General features: G+C 40.0%; 1 protein-coding gene across 1 annotated transcript in view; it reads right to left on the bottom strand.

The window, feature by feature from the left end:
• jdp2a (Jun dimerization protein 2a) overlaps positions 1–21,854 on the bottom strand; it is a 32,110-nt gene that overhangs the window by 7,376 nt on the left and 2,880 nt on the right. Inside the window, exon 2 of the mRNA XM_067456269.1 lies at positions 1,740–1,957. Coding sequence (XP_067312370.1) covers positions 1,740–1,957 — 218 coding nt within the window. The remainder of the gene's footprint in view (positions 1–1,739; positions 1,958–21,854) is intronic.

Genomic DNA, 21,854 nt, shown 5'->3' with positions numbered 1-21,854 from the left:
CCGAGCATGGACGGATGCCATAATGAATGCCGATAATGAAATGCTTGTCGTTTAAGAGTACAAATAATGCAAGTCATATATGAGGGTATAACACAAACTTCTTTAATAAATCACATTCAGTCAGTCTACAGTAATATTAGCAGCCGTTCAGTCATTATCTCAGGGCTAAAATGAAAACCTGCTGCTGTCCGAAGCCTTTCATTAGCACCGTTCTTTATAGCACACCTTAAAAAACCCACTACTAATACAATACCAATAGTAGTAGTTCTATATAAAATATTTATAATTTACAGTACAATATTTATACATGAATATTTATGAGTACCAATTTACCACTTAGTCATGACATTAATTCAGTTAAGTGTGACTTAGCAGAGATGTGACTGCAGCTTTAAGTGTATAAAGTGTGTTTTCCTGTGTTTACCTCATTCACACCCTCTCTGGTCTAGTCCATATATCACCAGTAAGGCACACGTTGAGTGTTTTTTTACCTGTCACTGTAAAATAGCTTGATACAGTAGGACTAGATAGCATTATTGAAGGTTTGTAGAGCCTGATTCATTGAAGCAGTGACTTTCTGTCCACTAGATGGAGTCCCTGCAGTTTGATAAGTATGCACACTAAGAAAACACAACCACCTTTATGTTTTAAAACGGCACAAACAGCTGAACCGAACATAACTGCTCAATCGTCCCAAACACACAGTGCTTCTCTAAACTCACACACCTGTAATGATAGAGGTTCACCTTCAAGCTTTCTGATTGGCTGATACACTGGGGAAAAAAATGGGTGTTGGGTTTACTTTAAAACAATTGTTCACTCAGTAATTGCTAGTAAAATATACAAATAATTACAAAGCAATGGCAAGTAACACTAAAATAAGATCTGTAAAATAAACTCCAATAATCTGTAAGCTTCATTTACAACTTGGAAAATGTTTCATTTTCTAGAGTTCACATGATGTTTACAGGGTCTAGAGACTGATGTCAAAAACACGTCATCAGAGAAGAGAAGAGATGTCGCTGTAAGAGGGAGGGGAAGTTATTCTGATTAAAGATGACGAGACACATGAATTTAAAACAATGACGTGCACCGGTATATCATTTATAATAAACACTGCAATATTCCATAAAAATAAAAACGGTCAATTTTGCTATCATAGTGGCTTTAAAGCAGGTTACAGCTCCACTTTTTAGCTTTCCTGTAGATTACTAGTTAAAGGGTTAGTTCACCCAAAAATGAAATTTATGTCATTAACTCCTCCCCCTAATGTCGTTCCACACCCGTAAGACCTCCGTTCATCTTCACACACAGTTTAAGATATTTTATATTTAGTCCGGGAGCGTATGCAAGTGTATGCACACTATACTGTCCATGTCCAGAAAGGGAATAAAAACATCATCGCAGTAGTCCAGTAGTTTTTGTTATTTTTTGGACCCAAATGTATTTTGGATGCTTCAAGAGACTTTAATCACCCACTGATGTCTCATATGGACTAATGCGATGATGTTTTTATTCCCTTTCTGGACATGGACAGTATAGTGTGCATACACTTGCATACGCTCTCGGACTAAATATAAAATATCTTAAACTGTGTGTGAAGATGAACGGAGGTCTTACAGGTGTGGAGCGACATTAGGGAGAGGAGTTCATGACATCAGTTTAATTTTTGGGTGAACTGCTGTTCCCTTCCGATATCCTCACATTTCTCCCTTAATCTAAAGGATGAAGATGCTCACCTCAGCTTTAATAGGGAGTGTTCGCTTGCCCAGTTTTCCCAGTAGATGTAACGGGGACAGCATGGCCCCGAGGTTGCAGAGGTCGGCGTATTTCAGGTGTTCGGTTAATGTGGTGGCAGAAATGCCCACGAGAGGGCCCAGACTGGGCACTGAGCCCGCCGTCACCGAGGGGTCCGGGATCTGTCCGGGCATCACGTCACACACGCCCGAGACCACAGCTACAGAAAACACAAGACAGTTCTGCATGTCAGACAAATTAGTTTTTTTTTTTTTTGCACTAAAATTAGTTATCAATCAAATACAAATTAATATTGAGAATTATTAAAGGAAGTGTATGTAAGATTGTGGCCAAAACTGGGACTGCAATCACTTTCAAATTACTCTAGAGCGGTGTATCCCCCTCCCCCTCCCCCTGACTCGAGGTTGCCAGATTGGCTGCAGGATCAGCAGACCGTTTGTAGATCTGCAGCTGTGGCAACTAGAGCAGATCTGGCAACCCGGATGCCGAAACACTACTGGCTTCTGATTGGTCGATAGGTGGAGGGCGGAGCTTCAGGCCAAATCACAACATGTCATCATCAACAGCAGTTGAGGGCTGCAACAACAACTTTATAATGACAATATCCTGGCCGGACTACTGTTGTCAGTGATAGAAGTATTTGAAATGAACATGATTTATTAATGTCTAGTGACATATCAGGGCCATTTTATGATTCATTGAAATACATTTCTTACATACAGTTCCTTTAAAGAAAATTTCTGATTGAAGCTAGAATTTAATTACACATCGCTAAGGCTTTTTAAAATTGCCTCTATTAAAAGGCCGCTATTTTGAAGGTTCCTAATTTTATTCTCCTAGAATAGATTTGCATGCATTTAGGTCAGGTAAAAAGCTTTTTAAAGCTACACTGTGTACATTTTTTAGTTTATTCTTAGCTAAAATCACTTATTTATTTCAAAAATATATGTGCTCATTAATGTATATTTACTTCTTTTAAGTAATAAAGTATTCTCGTAAGTTTATAATATGCCATTGAAAATACAAACGGGTGAGGGGTTCGAATGCTGGTCGCCATGTTGCTCCTCCATCTTGAAAGTACATTAGCCAAAGAGGGACATAACCGTAAATTCAAGCTTCGCCTTTCGCGTTTAACACTCGATGGCACCGTGTCGAATGTGAAGAGGGGGATTGCTTGAGGCTGCTATATGACGATGGAGGATCACTCTTATTCTCGAGGATATTTGCCAGAGTCGCCAAGGAAGCGGAAAAGAGAATTAAGACGGCAACGCAACGGGCAAATCAACAAGACAAAAGTAAATATTGGAGTGGCCTTTCCAAGATGGAAAGAGCTCATGAGGAGCAACGATTTTAAAAAGAACGCTGACGTTTCCTGCTTTCTTCTCGACAGGTAATATTAATTCAGCCTATTTGTGTATATTGGAAGTTTTATTGTTGCTTGGCTAATTATATCATGGTGTGCTGTGCATAACACTAGAACGACGTCTAGGATAGTTTTCCTCGCGTCAATGATGAAAAAGTATTGTTTACCTTATAACATAAATCCGTGTTCTATGACGGATAACATGAGATTAATATTTTAATTGCATTATAATTTGTTTGCCATACGCTAGTGATGTCGGACAATATACAGAATAACGATAGCACTGATAAAGTTCCTTTACTAAGATTAGCTTGCATTTGTCTGGGAACCTGATAGCTGATGTTAGCAATGAAATGGTTAAAAATAACGAAAGCGTAAAACTTATTTATTTTACATAGATTAATTTGATCATAGATCATTTGGCAAATTAAATAATTTGCAAAATATAATAGTTTTCAAAAGTAACCTCATCACTTGAAGCAACACTCACCGAAGAGGTCGAACTGGAAGCCATGACTAAATCGGCCACCGTAGGAGTTGAAACGAAATCGAAATTGAGAGGAACAGAAAGTATTATTCACAGGATGGTCATATACCTTTTCACCACTAGATGGGGAAAAATATCACACAGTGTAGCTTTAAAAAATCTCATAATATACATTGCATCATCTGCTCTTTTCTCACAGTGTCTGAAACGGTTCAATAAAGGATTTAGTCTTTCTAAACTCACTCCTTTCTGAGAGCCTGGGCCATCTGACCAATCAGAGCAGAGTAGACAAATCACAACAGACTGAGCCATCTGACCAATCAGAGCAGAGTAGACCAATCATAACAGACTGAGCCATCTGACCAAAATAGCATATTTAGGCCACTTTAGCTAACCAACAAATGCTGCATACACATACGTCTCCAATTATTGTTCTGAACACGTCCATTGAGCTCATGTACTGTCTATACTGTACGGTAGATGTAACATCTCTCTCCACATCTGACACACGTATAGGATACGAACACTTACAGACCCTTGGCAAGAGAAGCTACTCTTTTCCCCTTTTTATGAGAGGTACAAAACTAGACCCAGACACATTCTCCTTAAAGCCGTGGAGAGAAGAACTGATCACGCTAGCCAAGATCCGCCCGCTGCCCGAGTTTCCTCCGTCCAAATCTGCGTACCGCTCTCCATGTCAGCCGAGAGGAATGTGGCCGCAGAGGAACAGGACAATGTCATCGGCCTACACAAGTCCTCCTCCAATACAAAAAACACCTTTCAGATGTGCATTCTGGAGCTTAAAATTCTCACAGCCTCTTCCACCGAGAGATGAACTACAGAAAGTGACCAGCATGAATGAGCTTAATGAAGAAACGGCCTCACTGTGACACAAGAGATCACTCCCATATGTGAACCGCTGTATGGCACACAACGACTGTGACTCAAAGGAAGTTTCATTAGTCTTTGCTCAGGCTAGATATCATCGCTCATGCTGAATGTTAGCCATTTTACTTCAGTGATTTAGCATTAAGCTTTGTATTAAAAAGTGCACTGTGTAGTATTTTTGCAGTAAAATATCCAAAAACCACTAGGCCAGTGTTATATATTTTGTTCAGTTGAGTACCTACAATATCCCAAATGTTTCCAACTATTACTAAATTGTGAGAAAATTGCTATTTTAACTAAAGACCGGCACGTGTCAGGATAGCGTTTGAGGGAGTCGTCTGTCAATCGTGTCATATCTGCGCTACCCTCGGCAGCGCCGAGCGAAAGCACAGAGTAACGTCATAACATCATTTTAAACACACACTTTAATGTATCTAATATGATAAACAGAGCTGCATCACCTCATACCAATGACTGGAAAAGCGGAAATAGTGCGGGCGCCCGGCGACTGTGTCCCGTCCCGTCATAATAAAAGTCCCTGTGCTCGTGAGCCGTGTGTTTGTATAACAATCGCTCCAGCGGCCGTGCTCAGCTCCTCAACACTCAGTCCTGCTCTGCTTTACACTACAGTGACGTTAATAACCGCATCCATGAACGTGATTTCTGCCCGAGTCCTATTTTCCACCGGCTGTGAGGTGAAGACCACATGTCCCAAGATGCTGCGCTCACACTTTGCGTCATCAAACTACGCCTTTGTTTTGAATAGGCGCCCTCCAGTGGACGGAAAGCTGCATAGTGCACCTTTAAACTGGGTCATTTATGTAGTAGAAATGTGAATATTTTTTAACTTGGTGCCTTCTAGACTCAGGAAAGACAGAAAATGTATTTTTGTCTCTTGGATGAAAGACAACAACTCCCAGAATGCATTGCTTCTCTGCCCTACGAGGCCACTCCCAAAGCCACTGCTACTGGATCACTGGATCATTTTCCCACCGTGTTCATTTTCATAAAATCAGTTCAGTTAGAGAACAGACACTACAATTAAAAACTGAAAGTGTGTGTTCAATATAATGTGAGTGAGCCGAGCGAGAGTCACGGCACAAACGCTGCAGTCAGATTACATTCATCAGGAGAGCTGAGGCAGTCATTCACAGCACATGTTCAGTCTGGAGCATTTTCACTTCATGCCTTTGGAAGCTAAACTTCCAAGGAAACTGAACATGCCTTTGGAAGCTCTAATTTCATAGGAAATTATTTGAGAAGTTGAAACACTGACTTTGCTCTGCACCTCTCCTTTACATGAATGCCAGAGCCGAGCACTATGAGATCCCACTCCCCATAGATGGGTTGAAAACATGCGGAAATAGCTCCTCTACTGGCTGTTGTCTTAACCTCTGGGCAAAACATCCTCAGATGACGCAAAAGGACAATATTTGCGTCATTGGAGGATTTTTTCCAGAAATAAAATGCATAAATCTCTCGTCTGAGGGGGATATGAGAGGGGGAAGCACAATCATTTGAATATACTCCAGGGTTTCTACTGATATAAAGCCATATGCTAATCGCTGAAGTAACCCATCAAAGGTCCCGTTCTTCGCGTGTTTTCGAAGCTTTGATTATGTTTACAGTGTGCAATATAACATGAGTTCATGTTTTGCGTGTAAAAAAACAGTATTTTTTACCCAATTTACTTATCTGTACAGCGCTGTTTCCTCTGTCCTAAAAAACGGCCTGAAGATTTCCTTGTTCTATGAAGTCCCTCCTTCAGAAATACGTAATGAGTTCTGATTGGGCCAGCGCTTCCCGTTTTGTGATTGGACAGCAGCTTAGCGCACTTTGCCCAGAAAGGTTCCGCCTCTTACCATAACGGGGCGATGCAAGCTCTGAATGCGCGCTCTTTCCACGTGGAAGAGCAACGAGACCACGCCCCCTTTTATGCGTGTTCTTGTGGGCGGAGCGTTAGTCAACAAACGGTTCTAGTGACGTCATTACAGCAGGAAGTGCAGCGGTGTAGTCCAAACCGGCCGTTCGCTGTAGGCTTTGAAAGGGAACTTCTGTTAAATAAAATATCTCGCTTAGCATTGAACTTTGAGCTTTATAATTTTACAGGTATTATTTATGCTCCAACAGCAACATTACACACTAACTAAAGTTTGAAAGATGGAATCACGAAGAACAGGACCTTTAAACAAAACCCCAAGTAGGCTATTAACTTAAGCACACTGCTCAACGCAGAGAAACTGTGTTCAAATCCTGTGGTTTGCTTTTACTTTTTGCCAGGTGGACAATATAAATTAAGAAAAAATATCCCTTTGTAGGAGGAACCTGATTTTATGATACACAAAAATGTCAGCAACCGAAAAAAGTGATGCGTTTAATCATGTGTTAATAATGTGTTTTGACTGTGTTCAGCGTCTATTTTGTGAACATCGTGGATAAACTAGAACGGGTAAACATGAGGACACCAGACAATACCGATTTCTCGTTTTATCTTCACTTTGATGAAGCGAGATCTTTTAGTTAATGCTGTTTTCAGTTAAAGTATGAACATTTGTAGCACCTCCAATCCAAGCTCTGTGCTGTTACTTTTGATGAGAAACAAAGTTTCAGCTTTCATATTCTGACACTTTTCAGTCACAAAAATATAGCTTTGGCGCTCTTTATGCCATGTGTCCACCAGAGCATCAGCTGAAAATTAATAAAAATCTGCACAAGTGTTACCAGTATCTGTTTTCACATCTAGATACTGACCACTGCAGACCGGGGACAGCCCACAAGAGCTGCAGTTTTGGAGATGCTCTGACCCAGTCGTCTAGCCATCACAATTTGTCTCTTGTCAAACTCGCTCAAGTCCTTACGCTTGCCCATTTTCCCTGCCTCTAACACATCAACTCTGAGGACAAAATGTTCACTTGCTTCCTAATATATCCCACCCACTAAGAGGAGCCGTGATGAAGAGATCATCAGTGCTATTCACTTCAGCTCCCAGTGGTCATAATGTTAGAGCTGATCTGTGTATGCTCTACCTGTATTACATATTCATAATTAAACCGGTTGTCTTCATTATTTAATGTATATGTTTGAATAAATATGTCATGGAAACAAGTTATTATTATAGTCACTGTTTAACTGTTTGTATTTCAACAAGGAACTAAAGTAGAAACATCATTATATCGTCAAAAAGTTGATATTGAAACTGCCTTATACGCAATTTAAATAAACTTTGTGACAAGGTTCTCTCACAGTTAATGTAATGTTTGTTCAAAGTTATCTGGTCTGGTTCTCAAAACGTTAGCACAAAAACATTATTTATACATAGAGTAGTTGGAGTTATTTTTTCTGAAACATTTTAGTTGGATAACAACATTTTGTTAAATGCTACAACTTGTTTCAGAACGTTCAGAGAACATTTAAAGTAACATTCCCATAATGTTTGAAGAATTCTCAAATGAAATGTTACTTTAAAGTTTACATAACAAAGACAAAAACATTTTTTTAAAAACTAGACATTTTGAACAATATGCGTCTATCCTATTATCACTACAAAATATTTGACAGACATGGAGTTGGGATATTGTGTTTTACCGTCTAGGAACAACAAAGAACAAGTGTGTAAGAACAACCTCAACCAAATATAGTAAGCTGTACTTATGCTTATATTCTATATAATGAATAACCAATTTTGAACCACTGATGCATAATAAATCCGTCTGCAATTTATTAATCAGGGACATTTCCAAATGTGATCAAGCGTTCATACTCCGCAGGCTCTCAGAAGGTGTGTGAGGTGTGCCGTCTTTCTGTCTACACAACCACAGCCTCAATCAACACAAGCCATCGCACTAAAAGCCCCAATGGAAAAATGATTTCCACTGTAAAAATCTCCATCTCTGAAACTTATAGCACACTTCCAAATAAAACTTCATACCAACCAGTCAAGACAAGTATGTATTGAGGGAATGACAGCATGAAGGATTTGGAAAAATAAACAGAATACAACACTGTTCTCTTTGTTTAGATTTTGACTGGAAAGTTGTATAGAGTGCAGTAATTCAGAGCTGAGAGCGCCGTGCACACACCCGCTCTCCCCGCTGTGACCGTTACCACATGTTATATTAATATTCAGTTCCATTATCACAGATAATGTTTCACTCTAATTGATCGATTGTCCCGATTGTTCAGTAAATATCCAAGTAATGCTGTCTAACACACTGCAGAAAATGATGTAAAATGCCACAGATGGGATTTGATTATGTTGTTTGTTCGAGTATAATATGTACAAAAAGCTTAATAAATACAATAATCAATCTATGTGTTAATTCAGCACAAACAAGCTGACACACATCCATAGAAACAAGAAACTGTGTTCAGCAAGTAACTGACTTTCCACGACGTCTATTAAAACATGAATGAAAGTGACTTTAGGAGTTAATATTTAATAAGACATAGACGATTGCTATAAATTCGAGCTGCACAAATAATTTTTTGTTGTGATTCTGAACAAACAACTAAAAATAACAATTGAGTTATATTTAAAATGTTTCATTGATTTGAATGAAATCTTTTTTTTATGTATTTGAATAAACGATTCAATGACTCACTTATTCTAGGTGTGTTGGACTTGCAGCGGCACTGCACAGATGGATCGGTGTGTGACATAAAGAAACCGAAAGAGTGATTCAAAAGCAGACGAAGCCGTCTAATGCTCTCTAATCACTCTTGTGCTACTTTGAAATCATACACTGTTCGATCTGTGCAGCGCCGCTTCAAGTCAAACAGACCTAAAGACTTCTCTACTTCATTACTTGCTGAATCTGTATTTTTGAACAAATCTCTTGAGTGAATGATTCAACAACTCACTCATAAAAACTTATCTATCCCATTACTGTATGAATCAGTTTTTGAACAAATCTCATGAGTGAATGATTCAACAATTCACTCATAAAAACTTATCTATCCCATTACTGTATGAATCAGTTTTTGAATTAATCTATTGAGTAAATGATTCAACAACTCACTCATAAAAGCTTATCGGTCCCATTACTGGATGAATCAGTTTTTGAATTAATCTATCGAGTAAATGATTCAACAACTCACTCATAAAAGCTTATCAGTCCCATTACTGTATGAATCAGTTTTTGAATTAATCTATTGAGTAAATGATTCAACAACTCACTCATAAAAGCTTATCTGTCCCATTACTGTATGAATCAGTTTTTGAATTAATCTCTTGAGTGACTGATTCAATGACTCCTTCATAAATACCTCACTGTGCCTGCATCTCAATGTACATATTCTCCATCCTAAATAGTATGTGACATTAGTTTTATTCACTACTTTTTAGGGTGGACTGGGTAGATAGTATGCACATTGGGATGCAGAGTGTTTCATTGCTGAATCAGCGTTTTTGCAATGAATCTCTTGAGTGAATGATCTAATGAATCACTCATAAAGACTTCCCTGTTTCATTACTGTATGAATCACAAATCCCTTGAGTGAATAATTCGAAGACTCACTCACTCATTCTGTGTCTGCAACTTAATGTACAGTGGGTACGGAAAGTATTCAGACCCCCTTAAATTTTTCACTTGTTGTTATATTGCAGTCATTTGCTAAAATAATTAAATTAAATAAGTTCTTTTTTTCTCATTACTGCACTCTAAAAAATGCTGGGTTAAAAACAACCCAAGTTGGGTTGAAAATGCACTAACCCAACAATTGGGTTGTTTTAACCCAATGGCTGAGTTGTTTTAACCCAGCCATTGGGTTGTCTTAAGCAACATTTAACCCAACCGCTGGGTTAAAACAACTCAACCGTTGGGTAAAATCAACCCAATTGTTGGGTTAGTGCATTTTCAACCCAACTTGGGTTGTTTTTAACCCAGCATTTTTAGAGTGTGTACACAGCACCCTATATTGACAGAAAAATACTGAATTGTTGACATTTTTGCAGATTCATTAAAAAAGAACAACTGAAATATCACATGGTCCAAAGTATTCAGACCCTTTGCTGTGACACTCATATATTTAACTGTCCATTTCTTCTGATCATCCTTGAGATGGTTCTACACCTTCATTTGAGTCCAGCTGTGTTTGATTATACTGACTGGAGTTGATTAGGAAAGCCACACACCTGTCTATATAAGACCTGTTAAGGGCTGCGAGTGTATTAGATGTTTTGTCTGCCTTTCTTCTCTGTGGTTGTGCTGTCTTGCTCTTAGGTCTCTGCTGATTGGAGGAAGCGACTGTCACTCTTCATCAAGGTGCCGTCTCTGCAGCCAATCAAGTGCCGCCCTGGTGGATAAATTCTCCCAGCGTGTCCTGATTAGGCAGTGTGTGTGCGTGCCAGGTGTTTCAGTTGGCGTATCAGTTTGAACCTCTTGTTATCTTGTGTTAATTCCACACTTGATTCTGTACTGTGAAATGTTGAGAGTTAAGAGTAATTTAGTAGCCTACTTTCTGGGGAAATAGAGAACAGGTAAGCAGGTCGCGCGATGTACATCTTGCCCGCAGTTATCAAATGTTAAACACACCAGGCAAGGGGTGAGCGCCCTCTTTGTATTTATTTGTTCTTATTTAGTGTAGGTTTAGTTATGGCGTCGGAAACGCTGAAGATTTCGGTTTTACTTTCTACATTTTTCATTGGTTAGAAGGTTAGTGGGTTTTGGGGAATTTAGTTTAGGAACTCTTTTGTTTTATTCCTTTCTTTAATTTGGCGCCACCACGTTCCTTTTTCCCCATTAGTTTATTTGTATTTCTACCTTATATTCCATTTAATGCATTGTAAATAGCGCATACACCCGGATTAGTGGCTTCGGCTTTTGGGAATTAATAAACCAATTGGCATTATCAATTTCTGTGTCTGGTCTCTTCTGCTGCCCGCTCCACCAAATGTATTTTAATATTTAAATGTTACGTGCTGACCCTAGACCTTTAAAAGTTCGTAACATTTAATGGGGGCTCGTCCGGGATAATATTTCCCGTGATATTAAATATATTGCTGGAGTGGGAAGTAGATTGACCATTGACTTTCGTAATTTGCTTGTAGGGCGTGACTGGTTGATTAGGTGGTTAGTGTTTGGTTCGGTGTGGCCATGGCTGATTTTGATATAGAGAGTTTTGTTGAAGCACCGTCTGTTGCGCAGCTTAACAAGTGTAGAAAAGATGATTTGTTGTGTGTCGCTGCTCATTATAAAATTTCGGTTACGAAACAACAGCTTAAGAGAGATATAAAGAGCATTATATTGCAAAGGTTAGTGGAACTAGGTGTTTTGGCTTTGCCTGCTGGAGCAGAGGAAGATTCACTTGGCGCTGATACTCATTTAAGTATGTCTGGTGATGAGGAGCAGGGTGAAACGGCTGAGGTGGCGGACTCTGAGACCAAAGCTGTTCTGCCGCCCTTTGAACCTTTTTCCCCGATCTTTGTTAGGTCTGGAGGTGATGCCCAGTTGAAAGTTCGTTTGGCGCGTGTCCAAATGGAAGCACACGACTGCGCAGAGAATCGTCGGGCTGAGATGAATTTACGTCTTGAAGTTCGCAGGTTAGAAATCGATGCGGAAAAGCAGGTTAAACTGCGCGAACTTGAATTAAATGCAGCTAAAAATCCACCTGTCCCAGTAGTTCCATCAGTATCAACTGCTAGTGCTCCGTTGGGGGCTGGGTCAGCAGTAAACACCTTTGATATAAGTAAGCACATCTCTCTCGTACCGCAATTTCGCGAAGCAGAAGTTGATTCATATTTTGGTGTGTTTGAGCGTATTGCGACAGCATTAAATTGGTCTAAGGAAGTATGGCCCTTACTTCTGCAGTGTAAATTAACTGGTAAGGCTCAGGAGGTGTGTGCAACTCTATCCTTAGAAGACCGTTTAAATTATGACATGATGAAAGCTGGAATCCTGCGTGCTTATGAGCTAGTACCAGAAGCTTATAGGCAGCGGTTTAGAGGCCACAAAAAGCAGTTTAGTCAGTCGTTCGTTGAATTCGCCAGAGAGAAAGGTGTTCTATTTGACAAGTGGTGCGTGTCTAGTAAAGTCACTGATTTTAAGACACTACGGGAACTTATTCTTTTAGAAGAATTTAAGAACTGTATTCCCGAACGTATTGTTGTTTATTTAAATGAGCAAAAGGTGACTTCTTTGCCTCAAGCTTCTGTCTTTGCAGATGAATTCGCGCTGACACATAAGAACGTATTTACCACCGTTCGTTCTGATAAAATCATGTCTGTTCCTCTGTCTAACCAGTCACGACCGAAAACAAGTGTTCCGATTTCGAAGTCAAAGGAAGATCGAGAATGTTTCTATTGCCATAAGCCTGGTCATTTAATTGCCGACTGTGCTGTTCTTAAACGGAAGCATCAGGGATCTGCGACCAAGAGCGTTGGTTTTGTAAAGGCTATTGATGACAGTGTTGAGTGTAATAAACCAGATCCTAGTTATGAACCGTTCCTGATGGAAGGGTTTATTTCCATTCCGGGTAGGCCTACAGAACAGGTGAGAATTAAAATGCTCCGTGACACTGGTACTACGCAATCCTTTGTGGTTGCAGGTGTACTGCCGTTCACTGAGCAGACTTATTGCGGCAGTAATGTGTTAGTACAGGGTATAGAGATGGGTCTCGTCACAGTTCCGTTACATCATGTGCATTTGCAATCTGAGTTATGTACTGGGTTTGTGAAAGTAGGTGTTCGTGAATGTTTGCCTGTGAAAGGGGTAGAATTTATTCTCGGTAATGATCTGGCTGGTGGGAAGGTTTTTCCCGTCTTGGAGGTTTTTGATAACCCTGTGGTAGATCAAGCCGATGAGTTATCCGAGATGTACCCTGAAATCTTTCCGGTTTGCGCTGTTACCCGAGCTCAGGCTCGTAAGAAAGATGTGTTTGATTTGTCGTCGTCTTTTATTGCACCTATATTTGCCGATGATGTTTTGCCGCCGGTGGGAAAGAAGGCTGTTGAGTCCTCTCCTGTCCGTTCGCACTGTTTGAAGTTGCCTGTGACGCGTGAGAAAATTATTTTGTCACAGACTGCAGATTTGACTTTGCGGAAATGTTTCTCTGCGGCTGTTTCCTTGGAGGAAGCACAACAGAGAAAATCTGCTTACTTCGTTGAAAATGGCTTACTGATGCGTAAGTGGTGTCCTGACATTAAGGATGATTCGGAATGGAGTGTGGTGTACCAAATTGTCATTCCTTCGTGTTACCGTCAGCAAGTTTTGTCATTAGCTCATGATTATGATCTATCTGGACATTAAGGAATTAAGAAAACATATAATCGGATTCTGAGGCATTTCTTTTGGCCTCGCCTGAAAACTGATGTTGCTCATTTTTGCCGCACCTGTCACACTTGTCAGATTATGGGCAAACCGAACCAGGTAATTCCTTCTGCGCCTCTCGTCCCTATTCCAGTGGTAGGAGAACCGTTTGAGCATGTAATCGTTGATTGCGTGGGTCCTTTACCAAAAACTAGAAACGGTAATCAATTTCTTTTAACGATCATGTGTAGTGCTACGCGTTTTCCTGAGGCAATTCCGCTGAGGAAGATTACATCACCGGTGGTTACTAAAGCACTTGTGAGATTTTTTTCAACATTTGGTTTACCGAAAATTGTGCAAACTGATCAGGGCACTAATTTTCTCTCTAAACTCTTTTCACAAGTTCTAACTACCTTGAATATTTCTCACAGAATTGCGAGCGCTTACCATCCAGAGAGTCAAGGTGCGCTCGAACGTTTCCATCAAACGTTGAAAGCGATGCTTAGAAAGTACTGCATGGATACAGGTAAAGACTGGGACGAGGGTGTACCGTTGGTTTTATTTGCAGCTAGAGAGGCTGTGCAGGAAAGCCTTGGCTTTAGTCCCGCTGAGCTTGTGTTCGGACATACCGTCCGAGGTCCTTTAAAAATGCTCAAAGAAAATATTCTGTCCTTCGATTCCAGTTCTAAAATGAATGTATTGGATTGTGTCAGTAAATTCCGTGAGCGCTTACATAAAGCTTGTTCTCTGGCGAGAGATTCATTGACTATTGCTCAGAAAAATATGAAATGTCGGTTTGATCGTAAATCTGTGCAGCGCTATTTTCAAGAAGGAGAGCAGGTGTTGGTATTACTTCCCGTTGTAGGTTCTGCTTTATCTGCACGTTTTTCCGGCCCTTACGAGGTGTCGAAGAAGTTGAGTGACACCGATTATGTGGTTTGTACCCCTGACAGAAAAAGAAAGTCTTGTGTGTGCCATGTGAACATGTTAAAAGCATATCATCGCAGGGAATCTCCTCAGATGGAAGTTTCTGCTGCTGATGATGTCCCAGCTCCTGTTCCATCTCCCGTAGCTACAGCCTATGGTGAAGTGACTGCTACTGGTGATGTTGATGCTGAGGATGATGGTATAGGGACCCGTCATGCTTATCAACAATGTGCTAGACTCAAGAATTCTGAGGTATTAAGTGTATTACCATCTCACTTACAACATTTATGTGAAGAACAACGGAGTGATATTATGCATCTGATTAATGAGTTCCCTTTTCTGTTTAATGATGTTCCTTCTCGCACTTCAGTTCTGCAGCATGATATTAATGTGGGTGATGCTACTCCTTTGAAGCAACATGCGTATCGTGTGAACGTCACGAAGAGAGCGGTCATGAAAGACGAGGTTGAGTATCTGCTGAAGCACGGACTTGCTAAGTTTAGTTGTAGTCCTTGGAGTTCACCATGCCTATTAGTCCCAAAGAGTGATGGCACCGCTCGATTTTGTACTGACTATCGGAAGGTAAATGCAGTTACCATTCCAGACTGTTTTCCTCTGCCGCGCATGGAGGATTGCGTGGACAATCTTGGCTCTGCTCGCTATGTCAGTAAGTTAGATCTACTAAAGGGATATTGGCAAGTGCCTCTTACCTCCCGTGCCTCTGATATCTCAGCTTTTGTGACTCCTGATAGTTTTTTACAATACTCTGTGATAGCTTTCGGAATGCGCAACGCTCCCGCTACTTTTCAGCGACTTATAAACATCGTACTTTCTGGGGTATCAAACTGTAATGCTTATTTGGACGATTTAGTAGTGTATTCGACTGACTGGTCAGAACATGTATCTTTGTTACGGACTGTATTTGAGCGTCTTGCTAGAGCTTCTCTGACCTTGAATTTGGTCAAGTGTGAGTTTGCCCAAGCAACTATTACCTATCTTGGTAAAGAAGTGGGTCACGGTCAAGTGCGCCCGTTAGAAGCGAAAGTGACAGCCATAGCTGAATTTCCGATTCCAACTACCCGGCGAGAACTTCGCAGATTTTTGGGTATGGCTGGCTATTACCGTAGCTTCTGTAAGAATTTTTCAATCATTGCGCAACCTTTAACATCGCTCTTGAGTCCATACTGTCAGTTTCAGTGGTCTGACAATTGTCAGCATGCGTTTACTTCGATCAAGACTCTTCTGTGTAACGCTCCTGTCTTGATGGCTCCTAATCTTGCATCTGAGTTTAAACTAGAGGTGGATGCCAGTGCGGTTGGTGCTGGAGCCGTGCTTTTGCAGGAGGATGAGAATGGGATCGACCATCCTGTCTGCTACTTTTCGCGTAAGTTCAACAGACATCAAATTAACTACTCGACGATCGAGAAGGAAACATTAGCACTGCTTATGGCCCTTCAATATTTTGATGTGTATGTTGGGTCTAACTGTCCAGTTATTGTATTTACAGATCACAACCCTTTGGTATTTTTGTCGCGTATGTACAATCAGAATCAACGCTTAATGCGTTGGTCCCTGATCGTACAGAGTTACCATTTGGTAATAAAACACAAGAGAGGTGCGGAGAACGTGTTTGCTGATGCCCTCTCTAGGGTGTAATTGTGCAATGTTATTGGATGAAACAACATATATATGTAATTTCATATATAGTTTGTTTTTATGGGTGGGAGTGTTACGGGCTGCGAGTGTATTAGATGTTTTGTCTGCCTTTCTTCTCTGTGGTTGTGCTGTCTTGCTCTTAGGTCTCTGCTGATTGGAGGAAGCGACTGTCACTCTTCATCAAGGTGCCGTCTCTGCAGCCAATCAAGTGCCGCCCTGGTGGATAAATTCTCCCAGCGTGTCCTGATTAGGCAGTGTGTGTGCGTGCCAGGTGTTTCAGTTGGCGTATCAGTTTGAACCTCTTGTTATCTTGTGTTAATTCCACACTTGATTCTGTACTGTGAAATGTTGAGAGTTAAGAGTAATTTAGTAGCCTACTTTCTGGGGAAATAGAGAACAGGTAAGCAGGTCGCGCGATGTACATCTTGCCCGCAGTTATCAAATGTTAAACACACCAGGCAAGGGGTGAGCGCCCTCTTTGTATTTATTTGTTCTTATTTAGTGTAGGTTTAGTTATGGCGTCGGATACGCTGAAGATTTCGGTTTTACTTTCTACATTTTTCTTTGGTTAGAAGGTTAGTGGGTTTTGGGGAATTTAGTTTAGGAACTCTTTTGTTTTATTCCTTTCTTTAATTTGGCGCCACCACGTTCCTTTTTCCCCATTAGTTTATTTGTATTTCTACCTTATATTCCATTTAATGCATTGTAAATAGCGCATACACCCGGATTAGTGGCTTCGGCTTTTGGGAATTAATAAACCAATTGGCATTATCAATTTCTGTGTCTGGTCTCTTCTGCTGCCCGCTCCACCAAATGTATTTTAATATTTAAATGTTACGTGCTGACCCTAGACCTTTAAAAGTTCGTAACAGACCTTACAGCTCAAAGTACAGGTCAGAGCAAATGAGAATCATGAGGTCGAAGGAACTGCCTGAAGAGCTCAGAGACAGAATTGTGCCAAGGAACAGATCTGGCCAATTTTACAAAAAAATTCTGATGCACTTAATGTTCCTTAAACAATTCCTTAATCCTTAAATGAAAGACGTTTGGGACGACCAGAACCCTTTCTAGAGCTGGCTGTCTGGGCAAACTGAGCTATCTGGGGAAGAAGAGCCTTGGTGAGAGAGGTAAAGAAGAACCCAAAGATCACTGTGGCTGAGTTGGGAGATGCAGTCAAGAGATGGGAGAAAGTTGTAGAAAGTCAACCATCACTGCAGCCCTCCACCAGTTGGGGATGTTTGGCAGTGTGGCCCGGCGGAAGCCTCTCCATAGTGCAAGACACATGAAAGTTTTCTTTAAAAAAAACCCTGAAGGACTCCAGGATGGTGAGAAATAAGATTCTGATGAGACCAATATAGAACTTTTTTTTACCTTAATTCTAAGCGGTATGTGTGGAGAAAAATATTACCTGTCCAATACAGTCCCAACAGTGAAGCATGGTGGTTGCAGCATCATGCTGTGGGGGTGTTTTTAAGCTGTAGGTACAGGACGACTGTTTGCAATTGAGTTAAAGATGAATGTGGCCAAGTACAGGGATATCCTGGACGAAAACCTTCTCAAGGTGAGTGCTCAAGACCTCAGACTGGGCCAAAGGTTCACCTTCCAACAAGACAATGACCCTAAGCACACAGCTAAAATAACGAAGTAGTGGCTTCACAACAACTCCGTGACTTTTCTTGAATGGCCAAACCAGAGCCCTGACTTAAACCCAATTGAGCATCTCTGGAGAGACCTGAAAACGGCTGTCCACCAACGTTTACCATCCAACCTGACAGAACTGGAGAGGAATCTGCAAGGAGGAATGGCAGAGGATCCTCAAATCCAGGTGTGAAAAACTTGGTGCATCTTTCCCAAAAACACTCATGGCTGTATTAGATCGAAAGGGTGCTTCTACTAAATACTGAGCAAAGGGTCTGAATACTTAGGACCATGTGATATTTAAGTTTTTCTTTTTTAATAAATCTGCAAAAAAGTCAACAATTCTGTGGTTTTCTTTTAATATGGGGTGCTGTGTGTACATCAATGAGGAAAAAAATTAACTTAAATTATTTTAGCAAATGGCTGCAATATAACAAAGAGTGAAAAATTTAAGGGGGTCTGAATACTTTCCGTAGCCACTGTAGATATTATCCATCCTAAATAGTATGACATAAGTAATATTCAGTACTTTTTATGGCGGATTGGGTGGATAGTATGCACATTGGAATGCAGGGTGTTTCATTACTAGATGAATCAGTAATTGTGAATGAATCTCTTGAGTGAATGATTCAAAGACTCACTCATAAAGACATCTCTTTCATTACTGGATGAGTCAACGTTTTTGAATTAATCTATCGAGTGAATGATTCAATGACTCTAAAAACCTGTGCCTGCATCTCAATGTACATATTATCCATGCTAAATAGTAGGGCTGGGCGATATGACGAAATATATCGTCTGGACGATAGAAAATGTCTATTGTTTTATATAAGGCTCTATCGCTTACGCCACGATAAGGCGTTTACGGCAGAATTTTATGTTAAGATGCACCTCACGCCACGGCATGCCCATGCACGCTGCAATACATAAACAACAAACATGGAGTAGTAGACGCGGTTCAGACCAGGGTAATTCTCAGAGTAATTATGCCAGAGTGGTGGCATAAGCACTCAAAACAAACTTCAGACACAGACGCTGCAACGGGCTTTTGCGCGTGGCACACCAGCCATATATTGAAATATTTTAATGGCAGGTGTAGGGATGGAGAAAACTAAACATTTTCTTGAGCGACCACCGAGCCTCATTAGCCGGTTGAAACCGGTTAACCGATTAGTTTAAAATATGCTGCTCTATTTGAAATAACAGCCGCGAGCGGCGCTCCTGCTCTCTCTCTCTCTCTCCTCAGTTTCAAAATGGTTTGGGTACAAGGTGATCGCGTTGAAAATAAAGGCATTTGTCTAGCGTTAGAAGCTCATTTGTAACATTGCCGCGGCTCATTTAAGAAAATGACAGCTCCGAAAAGACGCCGCTTTAGTTCGAGTTAGAGCTAACAATAATAAAGAAAGACGATCAACACCTTATGTGTTACCACTGAAATGTAGATGTAATATACATTTCCAAATGTAAACCCATCTTAAGCGAAATGCACGCTTCATGTCGTCTGCTCTGGCTCTAACCTCGAGTGTTTAGCCTGTTTACTTTTTGCTAACCTTGTGAGCGCGCAAACCCAAACGCTGTGACCTTGCCAAATGTTTTTATTGGTTTATTAAGTACAAACAGGCGAGTTATGAAAAAGAGTGTGAGGGATATGTTCACTTCACAAAAAAAGATTTTGGAATGAGATGGCTAACTGTAGTAGCGTTTAGTCCACTGTATAATAATAGCCTAATTTAGAGATCACTTTTTTTTTTCAACCGACAACTTTGATCGGTTAACGTTGATACAGTCAACCATCGGTCAAACGGTCATCGGTTAACATCCCTATAGGCAGGTGTTAACTTTACCAACAGTCTTGCTTGAAAAAAGGTTCTAAATAAAATAAAAATGTAGTCCATACTACCTTTATTTGTTTTGTATATCATTTCAAACTGCATTTCCACATTGCAATTTTGTATAGACTATTCATAAACTGAATTAACAGAAAGATTGCTATATCGTTATGTATATCGTTATCGGGATATCAAATGAGCTATATCGGGATATGAATTTTTGGCCATATCGCCCAGCCCTACTAAATAGTATGCAACATTAGAAATATTCAGTACTTTTTAGGGCGGATTAGGTAGATAGTATGCACATTGGGATGCAGGGTGTTTCATTACAAGATGAATCAGCATTTTTTAATGAATTTCTTGAGTGAATGATACAACGACTCAATCATTAATACATCACTTGTTTCATTACTGGATAATTCAGCATTTTTGAACAAATCTCTTGAGTGAATGATTTAATGACTCACCCATAAAACCTTCTCTGTGCCTGCATCTCAATGTACATATTATCCATCCTAATTAGTATGTGACATTAGTAATATTCACTACTTTTTAGGGCAGATTGGGTGGATAGTATGCACATTGGGATGCAGGGTGCTTAATTACTACACGAATCAGCCTTTTTAAATGAATCTCATGAGTGAATGATTCAACGACTCACTCATAAAAACGTATCTGTTTCATTATTGGAAGAATCAGTGGTTTTGAATGAATCTCTTAAAAGAATGATTCAATGGCAAACACATTTTCAACAGTCACTTGTCGCCACCTACTGGTGTAATGATGTAATCGATACAATCATTATTTATAGCGTCAAGTTTTTTGCGTTGTGAGTATTTGCAGTGCGTTTCTGTATTTGGTTGTGTTGTGAGTATTTGCAGTGTGTTTCTGTATTTAGTTGAGTTGTGCGTATTTACAGTGTTTCTGTATTTTGTTGTGTTGTGAGTATTTGCAGTATTTCTGTATTTGGTTGAGTTGTGAGTATTTGAAGTGTGTTTCTGTATTTGGTTGTGAGTATTTGCAGTGTTTCTGTATTTGGTTGTGTTGTGAGTATTGGCAGTGTTTCTGTATTTGGTTGTGAGTATTTGCAGTGTGTTTCTGTATTTGGTTGAGTTGTGAGTATTTGCAGTGTGCTTCTGTATTTGGTTGAGTTGTGAGTATTTGTAGTGTGTTTCTGTATTTGGTTGAGTTGTGAGTATTTGCAGTGTGTTTCTGTATTTGGTTGAGTTGTGAGTATTTGTAGTGTGTTTCTGTATTTGGTTGAGTTGTGAGTATTTGTAGTGTGTTTCTGTATTTGGTTGTGTTGTGAGTATTTGCAGTGTTCCTGTATTTGGTTGAGTTGTGAGTATTTGCAGTGTGTTTCTGTATTTGGTTGAGTTGTGAGTATTTGCAGTGTGTTTCTGTATTTGGTTGAGTTGTGAGTATTTGTAGTGTGTTTCTGTATTTGGTTGTGTTGTGAGTATTTGCAGTGTTCCTGTATTTGGTTGAGTTGTGAGTATTTCTGTGTTTGGTTGAGTTGTGAGTATTTGCAGTGTGTTTCTGTATTTGGTTGTGTTGTGAGTATTTGCAGTGTTCCTGTATTTGGTTGAGTTGTGAGTATTTGTAGTGTGTTTCTGTATTTGGTTGTGTTGTGAGTATTTGCAGTGTTCCTGTATTTGTTTGAGTTGTGAGTATTTCTGTGTTTGGTTGAGTTGTGAGTATTTGCAGTGTGTTTCTGTATTTTGTTGTGTTGTGAGTATTTGCAGTGTTTCTGTATTTTGTTGTGTTGTGAGTATTTGCAGTGTGTTTCTGTATTTTGTTGTGTTGTGAGTATTTGCAGTGTTTCTGTATTTTGTTGTGTTGTGAGTATTTGCAGTGTTTCTGTATTTTGTTGTGTTGTGAGTATTGGAAGTGTTTCTGTATTTTGTTGTGTTGTGAGTATTGGAAGTGTTTCTGTATTTTGTTGTGTTGTGAGTATTGGAAGTGTTTCTGTATTTGGTTGTGAGTATTTGCAGTGTTTCTGTATTTGGTTGTGTTGTGAGTATTGGAAGTGTTTCTGTATTTTGTTGTGTTGTGAGTAT

The sequence above is a fragment of the Pseudorasbora parva genome, chromosome 10, assembly GCF_024679245.1.
Source record: "Pseudorasbora parva isolate DD20220531a chromosome 10, ASM2467924v1, whole genome shotgun sequence".
NCBI classification, from domain to species: Eukaryota; Metazoa; Chordata; class Actinopteri; order Cypriniformes; family Gobionidae; genus Pseudorasbora; species Pseudorasbora parva.
The sequence above is the reverse complement of the archived record's forward strand: the minus strand, read 5'-3'. Positions and strand labels throughout refer to the sequence as shown.